The 11,600-nt window shown below is 45.1% G+C and overlaps 2 protein-coding genes across 2 annotated transcripts; both read right to left on the bottom strand.

Annotated features, from left to right (window-relative positions):
* Positions 1–1,396: 1,396 nt before the first annotated feature.
* On the bottom strand, positions 1,397–4,506 carry HOXA1 (homeobox A1; the record flags this gene model as incomplete). The annotated part of the gene is made up of 2 exons (XM_081931978.1): positions 1,397–3,358; positions 3,855–4,506. 2 exons carry the CDS (start codon positions 4,504–4,506, stop codon positions 3,003–3,005), a joined length of 1,008 nt encoding a protein of 335 aa, XP_081788104.1. The 3' UTR covers positions 1,397–3,002.
* Positions 4,507–9,374: 4,868 nt separating this feature from the next.
* HOXA2 (homeobox A2) lies at positions 9,375–11,273 on the bottom strand (the record flags this gene model as incomplete). Its single annotated transcript, XM_081933399.1, has 2 exons — positions 10,861–11,273; positions 9,375–10,147 (listed from the first exon to the last, which is right to left on the bottom strand). The coding sequence occupies exons 1-2, from the start codon at positions 11,237–11,239 to the stop codon at positions 9,375–9,377; spliced, it is 1,152 nt and encodes a 383-aa protein (XP_081789525.1). The 5' UTR covers positions 11,240–11,273.
* Positions 11,274–11,600: the final 327 nt, after the last annotated feature.

Raw genomic sequence — 11,600 nt, 5'->3', positions numbered from 1 at the left:
AGATATCTGTGCCATTTTTTGGTGAAGATATTTTTTCTTCTTCTTCTATGGTTAATTGGCTTTCAGTCAGTTACATTAAAAGTTATGTATTTCAGATTTATTACTTATTTTCTGGAAAATTATACTCGGAGATTACTCAGAAATAAATGCCTTTAGGTGTACCTGGAAATGAATTATTTTAGTTTTCAAAGTAGACTTCATATAAAATGGCATTTGTTCCAATAAGTATTCTGGCTATTAACATCCTTCTACCAACCCCTCCTCCCCACCCTCACAGGACACCTCTGGAGCTGCTGAAAGGAGTTTTAAACCAGCTGATACCAAGCCCTTGATCTTCTCTTCCTGTCCTCTAGCTACCTTCAGAAAAGGCTGGAAAGAATCAGATGGTCCCTGAATTTTGCTATTCCCAGCCTTGAAAGGTTTCATTCACCCTCCCCATTGGCATGTAGATGCCACTTGAAAGCTTTTGGCAAATGCCATTTGTTTAGCTTTGAGGCCTTATCCTAATCAACAAAAGGGAAAAGTATAAGACAAGCAAGGAGGCCAAGAGGAGCTGAGGGGGAGGGGAGAGATAGAAGAGCCAAAGGTGAAAGGAGCTCCGGTCTCTTGCCTGCTTTGAAGTTGCCCAAAGTGGTAGAAGGCCTTGAGAAAAGGGGCTCAGCAAACCCTGGTTTTCCTCTTGCCCTGGCAATAGGCCTGAAGTGGCTGCAGATCAAGGCTTGCTTATGCTGATGTTGTGGGAGAAAGACAACCATTGGTGCTTGGGCCAGCCAAAATCTTATCTTCGGACTTCCAACCTCTCCTGCTTTATCTCTGGGGCAGGACTCCTAAAAGCCTCTTTAAGAAGCTGCAAGGCTTTTCCAATTAAATTCTAGCAACACATCTTTTTCAAACCAAAAGCAGCTACTGTAAAATGAAAACGATGTTTTGCACTCTTTCCATTTATGATTACCCCATACTTTTTAATGCTGCTAGTGACAGAAATCACAAAGAAAGGAAGGAAGTCCCTCCAGTGAATCAGCTCTACAGGTTTTTAATAAAAGGCCTGTTTTTTTTCCCCAGAGAGCACTTGACATCTTCACAAATAGTTTTTTCCCCAATGGCTGGGGGAATTTGGCCGGGGTTATAGGACCCCCCTGAGATGACACTCCCTGGGAAGAGTTTCTCTGCAAGAGGAGCAGCTCTTCAGCCGGCTGTTTTTGCCTGTTCCCAGCTTGTCCTCCAGTTTGTGCCTGGAAGATTGTTCTGGTAATTTAGAAAAAAGGAGGAGAAAGCTTTGCTTCTTGGGGTCCTCAGAGACAAGGAAATATAAATCCCTTCACTAGTTGCTTGGGATGCCAGGCAAGACCAGCTGAAGACAGCTTTGGCTTTTGAAGAGGACTTAGTTTACACATAGGTCAATATGCAGTTCGGGGTGAAAAGGTTAGCACTTGACCCAGGAAGCTCCCACCAGAGTGTTTCCAAAAAAGCTGAGATTTGGTTTATTGCCCTTCTTTTTCCTAGTAAAAGATCAGCCAATTCTCTCTAGGGTCTCCACTGATCTGGCTGGGTTTAATTTTGGGGGCGTGGAAGCTCGAAATGGCAAGAATTTGGCTTGCACCAAACATGGGAGAGAACTGATTGGTTAGCCTTCTCTTCCTAAGAAAGAACCAAAGCAAATAAGAGCCTGCTATAGGAGTATATTTATTACAGAGATTTCTAGGACCCGTAAAATCCTGCTCTGGATTCCATTCTCTTCCCCTCCCCCCAAACAGAATCTCAGAACCTTGAATGATTGTACAGAAAATATTAGAAGCACTCAATCACAAAAGACAACTGATAAAACTCAGTGTTAACGTAGTACACCAAAACTTTGTGCATCATGCAAAGTTCCGTACACAAATCACATGAACTATACATTCGTTTGGGCAAATTACCACATTCAGAAGTTCAGCTGAAAAATCTAAGGAAGGATAAATGGGAAATCGGGAGCAGGCCTGGTCTCTCCATTTTCTGCATAAGTTTTGGGTCAAGAATAATTCCATAGAGATTTTGGGAAAGAAAATAGTGGGCAGACCTTAATAAGCAAGGTTCCTTTTTTAAAAATCTAGTGCAATTTCAACATTCTTATCTAACTATTTTGAAGGAAGAATACTAGTCTATGATTTTTTTTTTGAGGTATCTGATTGAGTTGAACACATCTTTGATTATGACAACTTCACTTTTTGCTATAAAATCGAATCAAGTTTTGAGAACGCAACCACCCTGTTTTAAATTTATAATCAATCTAAACATTTCTAGAAAATCTGTAAAAAGATAAATCTCTTGAACAAAATATTTACAACCAACAACTCATACACACACGAAAAAAACCCCAAGTATATTAAATTAAAGCATGAACTTTTTAGAAGTCATGTAAACGCTTTCAATAGTGCATCTCTTTTTGGAACTGCGAACCTCTTTGCTTCTGCCATGGAGGAGAGCCTACATAAATGTTCTTTGGCAACTTCATTCTAGTCTATCAACATTTATCATTGTGGTAATCACTTTTTGACTTTTCTAGAGATGAGAGACACCTACATAAATCCTTGTACTGAGGAGAAAAAAGCCTGATGCTGAATTAAGGACACCCTAGGTCTCGAAATAAGACTGTGATCCTGAACTGTTGGGGCCTATTCCAGCCAAAATTAGCTTTTAGCTAAATCTCAGTGATATTATGCCACAAAGTCCCTTTCTATTATTTCTCTATCCCCTAACTCAGTAGTCCTGGATTATGCCCACTAATTTGGAAGAAGTTCCTGGGAAAACCAGTGAGATTTGCTTCCAACAAGTTTCAGTATGGGATGTCAATTGCTTGAGGGATGCAGTAAGAAAAGATTTGATCTGGAACACAATATGACAAGAGAAGGATGGGATGGAGGAGGGTCCCCCCTTCAGTCTTTACAAAAGTAGGGTTGGGACATTATCAACTACTCTAGGGCTGAACATAGGGGGCGGGAGTGAAGAATGAATAACTGTGGAGCTCAATTTGAGGTAGTCAGTGTATCTGAGGTAGAAGAAGTAGGAGAGGGGGTACATGGGGATGAGCTGGACTTTTCAGAGGAGTCCTCTGCCTTCTCTTCACTTCCTGTTGGAGTGGCTGGAGAGATGGGCAGCAAGCCCTCTTTCTCCCTCTTCTTCTGCTTCATCCTGCGGTTCTGGAACCAGATCTTGACCTGGGTTTCATTGAGTTGCAAAGAGGCTGCTATCTCTACCCTGCGTGCTCTTGTAAGATATTTGTTGAAGTGGAATTCTTTCTCCAGTTCCGTCAACTGCTTGGTGGTGAAATTGGTGCGAACTGTGTTGGGTTGACCAACATAACCATACTCTCCAGCTTTTCCTGAAGGAAAAAAAAAAGCAACAGCAGCCATAAGTCACACAAGCACATCTTGCTGCATAGAAGCTTGGATTCAAAGGCCTTAACTGAAAGGTGGTATTTATCAAGGCACGACTCCAGTAGTGGCTAGGGATAAAGGAAGATGCTTTCTGGGCCAATTCTATGCATGTTTACTCCAAAGCAAGGTCTATTTGAATCACTAGGAAATAACTTCATCATGCTTGGCTTCTGCATATCATCCTGCAAACCTTGCCTGAGCCATTTAGATAGGCCAGGCAAACCAGGTTGATCCAAAACCAATACGGGGCACATTCCTTTATCAGAGTCGCTCGCATTTAATAATTTAACATGGTGCGATGGCAGAATGTAATGTCCACCTGTTGCCTTTTGGACCCAAGTACCCCTTTCATTCTGATACCTAGGACAGCCAGGCCAGTCTGCAAAACAGCAGCTATTCAAAGTCTAGAGTGCCTTAACCACCCAGAAAATGAGGACTAACCTGTTTTAGGAGGGTTTCTCTTCACTTTCATCCAGTCGAAAGTCTGGGCTGGTGGAGAAACTTCCGAAGAAGGAGAAGTGCAGCTTTCTGGATGGGCGGAGTGGAGAGGAGACAAGGGGTGGCTGAAATTAGTGAGGGTTAAATTCTGCTGCTCCTCTCCGAAAGAGGGATGAATGTACTGAGTAGAACTGGTTGTGCCCCCACCATAACTCTGGGGATGCTGGACCATGGAGGAAGAGACATTTCCCGAGTAGAGAGTAGGAGCGCACGGGGAGTAGCCCCCGCTGATTTCCGCCTCTTGACTGAGTGGGTAATGGCCATAGCCTCCCGCAGTGAAGTTTTGCGCGCCATAGCCGGACCCGCAACTGGGGTGCGAGAAGGACATCCCCAAATTGGGGTGATGTTGATAGGTGGTACCAGCCTGGTGGTGGTGGGGATGGGGGCTTATCTGAACTCCCCTGCCCACCAGAAAGCGATCGTCCCCGTTGCAGCTGTTGGTGCTGACAGCGCACGACTGAAAAGTGGTTGTAATCCCATGGTCGGGGTGGTGGTGGTGGTGGTGGCGGTGATAGGCACGGGAGGCGCAAGTGGTGGGCTCGCCGTTGAGGATGGGCGGATAATCGAGGAAGGAATTCATCCTTGCCGTGTCCATCTATCACCGATTGACCGGCTCTTCGAAGTCCTGGGTGACCGTGCCAACTTTCTCACTTCCTCCATGGGGGCCAAAAGAAAAATGATATGAATGTACAGTGAGGCGGTGACCACGTGAGGGCGGCAGCCAATGATTGCTGCGGCTGCCAAAGTTGCCCTGTTCCTTCCTGGTGATGGATCACCCTGGCTGTGGCATTTAAATTCTGAGCGCCCCTTCATCAAGGTGACGCGCAGACACCGCCGCCGCCGCCTCCCTCCCTCCCACACTCTTCTCAGCCAGCGTGTTGGGTTTGGAGAGCTGGGCCGTCGAGCCAGTGTGCGCCCAAGCGCTCAACCTGGAGCAGCCGCCGCGGGAACAACAGCAGTAAGAACAGAAAGCACTGAGCGGCCGCCGGAGGGGGCTGCTCCAGCGTGGATTGAAGGACACAGAGACTGCAGGTAAGTAAAGGCGCTCGCCATCAAATCGGTTGCCGCTACTCCGGCACCTTCTCCTAGGTGTAGAACACCCGAGCTGGGGGCAACCTAAAGGCCCGGCTTTACAGGGAGAAGGCGGTTATCCGGGCAAGGGGCATCCGGCATCCGTTTCTCTTCGCTCGGGACGGTCCGAACCTGAGGCGAGCCAGCAAGAGTTAATGGCGCTTAGTCCAACCTCCCGCGGCTATTTGCATGGAAATAAGGCGCAACGCCATTGTTGTTGCCGCGGACGCGAGCTCTGAATACCTAAGAAGGGCGGCGACTGTGGGGAAGTAGGTGACTGAATTAAAAAGTTAAGGCTCTGGGCTTAGGCTGCGGGCTTCTGCTGATGTTTGACGCCGTTTGGTGCGGAAAGGAAGCGCTTACAAAGGCTGCCATTGGCAGCTATCTTCAGTTCAGCCCAGCTCAGCAGCTGAAGAGGCAGAGCGCCTGTGCAAACACTCGGCCTCCCCCCCCCCCCGCATCTCTTTCCCAGTTTTCGACTGCCTCTCTCTGCCAATCAAGCGCAGTCTCGCCTGCCTCTTCCTTCCCTCCTTTTCCCTCCCCATTGGCTGCACACTCGGTTTGAAAACACGAGACAGTGCAGGATGTTCTGTGAAATACCAACACTGATTAAAAGAAAAGAGACCGAGGGAAAGGGCTGAGAGGCGACAACGGGGGTCTGAGATTCATTTTCACTTAAGCTGATGTACATCTTTCGTTGTGGCAGAAGACGAGGAAAGCAAAAAGTCCATGCTCTACTTCTGTTTCCCATCCAACCGCACAAGTTTCTTCTTGGAAAGGTGCCATTAAAGTCACCGATATTTTTTTTCTGACTTTAGAACTGGGCCGAAGAGCTTAGCTATTTACTAAGTGGTTTGATAGGACTTTACTTTTATTTTATTTCTTTGTTTCTTTTTTGAAGAAAGAAGTTCTCACAGAGATTTTATATTATACAGAAAGGGACAAATTTAAGTGATAAAACAAGCATGAAAAAGGCCCTGGAACTTTTGCTTGGAAGAGACCGGCTGAAAGTATTAATGTTTGTGTGTATCTCTTTTCTAACTTCTGATAGTCTTATGAACAACTTACATTTATTAGCAACTCACTATTGTGCCAATTCTAAACAGTTAATGAGGTGGTATTACTTCACTTACATACCAGATTCCGTTCTAGTCATTATCTAATTAGATTGCTATTTTCTTTCCTTAAAAGCTATATCTCTAGGTTAGCTCTTCGGGTAACTTAATATTCCAATTTTGATCATTATGAAAGTTAGGACCCAGGAGATGTTGATCAAAATGTGAAGCTTATGCTAAAATCTAGCTATAAATCATATAAAGACACAATGTTTTTAGAAGAAGGTCTCTGGCATTTTTGCAAACAAGTAAATTCTGATATGCAGCCAGTTTTTTTTTTTTAAATCTCCTCTTTGATTGGAAGTTTATTGTCTACACTCAGTTCTCTTTCTTTTAGGAACAGAAGAACAAAGAAATATCACTTTAGAGTTTAGCAAACCATTTTCATAATTCACATTCACAGATCAATTATCAAAAGTTGCAAGCACATTCAGTGGATAATAACCAGATCAGTGAAGTTGGCATACAGTGTTGTTTACACTGTACGGTAACTGAAAAAAAGAAAATAGATATACAGAGATTTTATGTTTCCTGCTTAGAAAAACACAACCTTTGCTAATCAACTTTGAAAATAAAAACAATCTGTTTACTGTTTTCTGTTACACCAAATGACTGTTGGGACAGTTTTATTCTTGGCCCGATTTCTATCTACCCATCTGTTCTCTTCAGACGTTCTCTCCCTCCCTCCCTCTCCCCCCACTCCCTCCTTTCTATCCTTTCCTCTGCTTGCTGCTTGCTCCCTTCAATCCTCTCCCCTCTATTTCTCCGCCATTGTTCCAAAGAACTTTCTCCCTTTGTCAGGCTGTCTTTGCCCGAAAGCTTTGCATTCTGAGGCCAACACTACCGCCCCCCCCCCCCCACTTGCTTGCCAGAGTGCAGAAGGGGGCGAATTTAGAGAAAAGAAGCAGCTTGTCCCTTGCTGGGTTTCCAATTTGACTTTCGAACACGCGAGTTCCCTCCAAAACTTTCACTTCTCGGGACTTTTCCCAAGGTCCGATCCTTCTCCCCCCTTCGTCCCCATAGTTCCCTTTGTTGCGAGGCTGTTCTCCGTATTCTGAACGGAGCAAAGCCGTTTGTTGCGTTTATCGGATAGCTAAGGCACTCAAGAATTTCCCCGAAAACCTTTACATTCCGGAGTCACTGTTAGGATTTCTTTCCTCCCCTCTATCCCCCTTTTTGTGTATGTGAGAACTGTATGTCTCAGCATAGTTCTGGTCCCAAGGGAAAATCTGCTTAGGCTCTGGAGGCAATTGATTTGTGTCGAAAGCTTCTTTGTCAGTAGCATTGGAGGCTCCCCAAACTAACAGACCTGCTGGTCTATAAACTAAAACGAAAACACGATTCTTCAAAGAAAATGTTCTGCCCCGAAAGAGCGATCTTCGATCTTCGTGCTAGCTAGGCGGAGGAGGGAGGAGAGAGAAAGGGAAAGAAAGGGGATTCCCTGCCGCACCTGAAGCTTAGCCAAGCAGTTGTTTTAACAGAGCAATAAAAAATGAATTATGACTAGCCGCTTCCAAGCTTAATGGTTTTAGACGGGGATCCCCTACTCCAGCAAATACGTAAGAGGATTTTTATTTGTGCATGTGTTCCTGCAATTGATCTCTTTGATGACATTTTCATTCACAAAAAGCCTTTGATTTATGAGTTTAGGAAGAATTGCATCCAGTCCTTCCAGCTATTACCCACGCGGTTTTGCGTCACCCCACATAGATGGGTTGCAAAACAGGGAAGCAATCTGCCACCAAAATAAATGCAGCCGGAGCAGAAGGACTAGCAAATGCAAGCCTGTAAAGCCTGAATCATCCCCCCACCCTCTCTCCATATGCCTGTGTACCTACATAAACACACATACACATTCTTACCAAAAGGGAGAAAAAACGGGATAGTTCTTCATACATGCACACACACCAAGAAAAACAAACCCCATCTGCTAACACAGGCTCCTATCTTGTAGGACACAAAAGAACGCACATCAACCTGTATGAATGAATTAAATTAATCTGCACTAGAGGATGGACACACACACACACACACAACCACCACCACCACCACTTTCAATTTAAAGCACTTTTCGATTAGCCACTTCCATTTTTATGTGCTTTGGCAGGATAGAATAGCCGAAAGATCTTCTGAAATGTACACTTGTTAACCTAGTTCACTCAGACTGAGATTTGGTGAGAATGCCTTTTTCCCCACCTTCAGCGTGAGCTTTTGTCCTTTGAACCCAAATTTGAATCCATAATTTATATGCCTTGCAACAGTTTAATAACTAGCTTTTATCAAATGGCTTTTCTGATTTCCTCTCTCTTTTAGATTTCTTTTCTTGGGACCTTTGGAACACTGGGACTGAAATCCACCAGAAGTGTACCTTTTCTTGGTTTCTCCACACCAACATTTCTTTCCAAGACATGGTTCGCAAAAAGAATAAAGACAGTGACTTAATATAAATATACATTTTTATCTGTCTGCATAACTGCAGCAATCCTCCTAAGGAGCCCTTGCTTTTTTTCCTTTTGCAGAATATTTTTCTTTCATATATATATATATATGCGTGCAAGAGACAAACTCACAGTGTTTTTAATAGCTTTTAATAGCACTAAAGCAGTATTTTTGTGTATTTTAATTCTAGTATATGGTATGTATTAAACGGAGGAAATGCTTACTTTCTTTTTTAATAAGGTTCAAAGATATTCTAAATTATGGGAAGAATTGTAACAATGCCATTTTGGGGGATGGGGGACAAAAGGAGGTAAAAGATTTCAGCAGCTTCTTCCAATAAATGTTTTTCTCAAGAAAAAAAGAAGAGAGGTCTGTAACCAAATTTCTTGGCTTTATTTCAGACCAAAGGAGGGGAGGGGGCAACTTCTTGTGCTATACATGAAGAGAGAGAGAGAGAGAGAAAGAGAAAGAGAGATAAAATGGTGCTTGTAGTAAACAAGAATTTATTCTACCAAAAATACTTATGACAACGCACCCTAATGTAATACAAAAATAAAAAGAAAGTGAAGATATACATTTTATATGATCACTTTCTTTTACAGGCCATATATATTGCTTTCATAGTATGCTTTACCTAGTCACTTAGTATGTGACTAGGTAAAACTAAAATGCCATAGGGAAACGGCAAAGTAGTTCTCCAACATCAGATAGGAAAATACTAGCAAAGAGAAAGAAATCAGATCAAAGGGGGGGGGGAAGAGAAAATAAAAATTAAGGAGGGGGGGGCAAAAAGAAAAAAAGAAGGTATAACCCTTGGCGCATGAAGGTCTGTGCTTTCTCAGTAATTCAGGTGCTGCAAGTCAATTGTGGTGAGCGTATCTGAGAAAAAATCAAAGCTGTCGGCTGAAATATCTACAGGACTGTCGAGGGATCCTGGCAAACTGGGGGAGACAGCAGCGTCAGAAAGCTGTAGGCAGGAATCTGCAGAGAAAACGCTGAAGTCCTGCAAAGAAGGGACTTCCAGGGCCTCCGGACTGCCATTGTTCAGGGCAGCTGCACAGTTCTGGCCCATTGTTGAGAGGCAATTGGGAACAGTGGGTGACTGGTGCTGAAAATGTTTGAGATTTTTCTCATTGCTGGTTAAAGGCGAAACTGGAAAAGTTTGGGACCCTCCATTGTGGAGGCTTGGAGGCGCCTGCGGCTGAGCCAGGGCGTTCTGTTGAAAAGGGTAGCTTTCCCTGTCCAAAAGAGCGCCGGAGACATTGTTGAGGGCATGCTCAAAAAGAGATTTCTCCTCTTCCTCCTCCTCTTCCTCCTCTTCCTCCTCCTCTTCGGCTTTTTCGGGGTCCTCCAAGCCTTTACATTTCCCTTCGCTGTTCTGATTCTCCTTGCATTGGGTCTGTCTCTTGTGCTTCATCCGCCTATTTTGAAACCAGACTTTGACTTGCCTTTCGGTCAGATCTAGGAGAGCGGCGATCTCCACCCTCCTTGGTCTACAGAGGTACTTGTTGAAATGAAATTCCTTCTCCAGCTCCAAAAGCTGTGTGTTGGTGTACGCAGTTCTTAGTCTCCTGGAGCCCCCATTACCATTTTCTGAGCTCTCCAGAGATTCTGTTGACGAAGAAAACAACCACAGTTAGAAAGGACGTGTGTCATAGAGAGGGTGAGAGGTGGAAAATTTGCCCCAGCTGGTCCTTTTGAGGACACTCGAGTCTGGAAAGTGCTAGAGTGGTGCTGGTGGTGGGAAATCTCTGCCTCTCGCTCTCCTCTCCAGAGCGTAAAAATATCTCAACTGCAACAAAATGGCCGCTCCGCGAATGCAGTAAAGCCATTGTGTTGCCCCCTTGTGCGCCCGCTCTCCGGCACCCCTTTTCCCCTCAGCTCGAGGAACTGCTTCATCTCCATCTCCCAAACCTTCCCCTAGCCGAGCAAACGTTGATATTAGTCATACCACAAATTATAATTAATGCATCAGCTGCTTAGCTGAGCAAGAGTAATCTATCACTCTTCATTACTGTCAAGGATCCCAACTCTAGGACAGCGAGACAAGAGGAGGTCACCTCCAACTCAAATAAATCATCCCACGCTAAACAAGTTAGGGGGAAAGAAACTTTGCTTGGGGTGGGGGCGAAGGAGGGTTGGTGTTTCTGATGCTTTTGCCTGTGGATCCCACCGCCGGCTTCCTTCCTCAGGGTTCAGTGCCTGAGTTAGGAAGCCAACGCTCCAACAGAGAAGGCGAAGGCAGTGGGGAGGGTGGGGGAGAACAAACAAATCGTGGGGAAGCCTTGGGAAGCGGAATGGTGCAGCAAAGTCTTTCAACTGACCTTTGTGGCTCAGGCAAGCTGGTCCAGGGGCGGAGGCCGAAGCAGGCGGCGGCAGGGCGGTTTTCTTGGACGCCTTTTTCTCTTTCATCCAGGGGTACTCCGGAGGCTGGAGGGCGCCGGCTGGCACTGGGCTGCCGTTGTTGCCATTGGGGCTGTGCTTGGGGCGGCTGCCGCTGCTGTGGCGAGGGTGGCTGCCCGGTTTCAGGCTGGGGATGGTCTGCTCAAAAGGAGGAGGAATCAGTGTCGAGTGTGAAAGCGCCGAGTTCTTGATTGATGAACTTTGAAATGTATCACCGACAGGGGGAAAAGATGTCAGGCACTCAGCGAGCGATGGCTGACTATTGATAAAGCCAATCTCTCGCTCAAATTCGAAATTCATGGCCTTCAACTCGCAGCCCCCTTGGAGAAAAAGTTCCCTCTTATTTAGCGCTTCTGGGAGGGGGAGGGGGGAGCAAGGCCCAGGAAGGGGAGGGGGGGGAACCGAGAAAGAAAGAGAGAGAGAAAAAGGGGGAGACAGAAAGAAGGGAGAAAAAAATCATAGAAGATCGCTCGTGGGGTGTTTTTTTTCTAATTCACTGATTACAGCCGTATGGGGACCGTGCTACTATTAAACTATTGAATTCATGGAGACAAGGTTGAAATTGGACCGAATTGGCTGTCACATGATTGCCTCTGCCCAATGACAATTTGGGCTTTAATCAAAAGAAGCCACTGTCTGTTTGATTGATCCAAAAAAGTCG

Source organism: Natrix helvetica (genome assembly GCF_964273705.1).
Source record: "Natrix helvetica genome assembly, chromosome: Z".
NCBI lineage: Eukaryota > Metazoa > Chordata > Lepidosauria > Squamata > Natricidae > Natrix > Natrix helvetica.
This window is presented reverse-complemented; position numbering and strand designations above follow the sequence as displayed.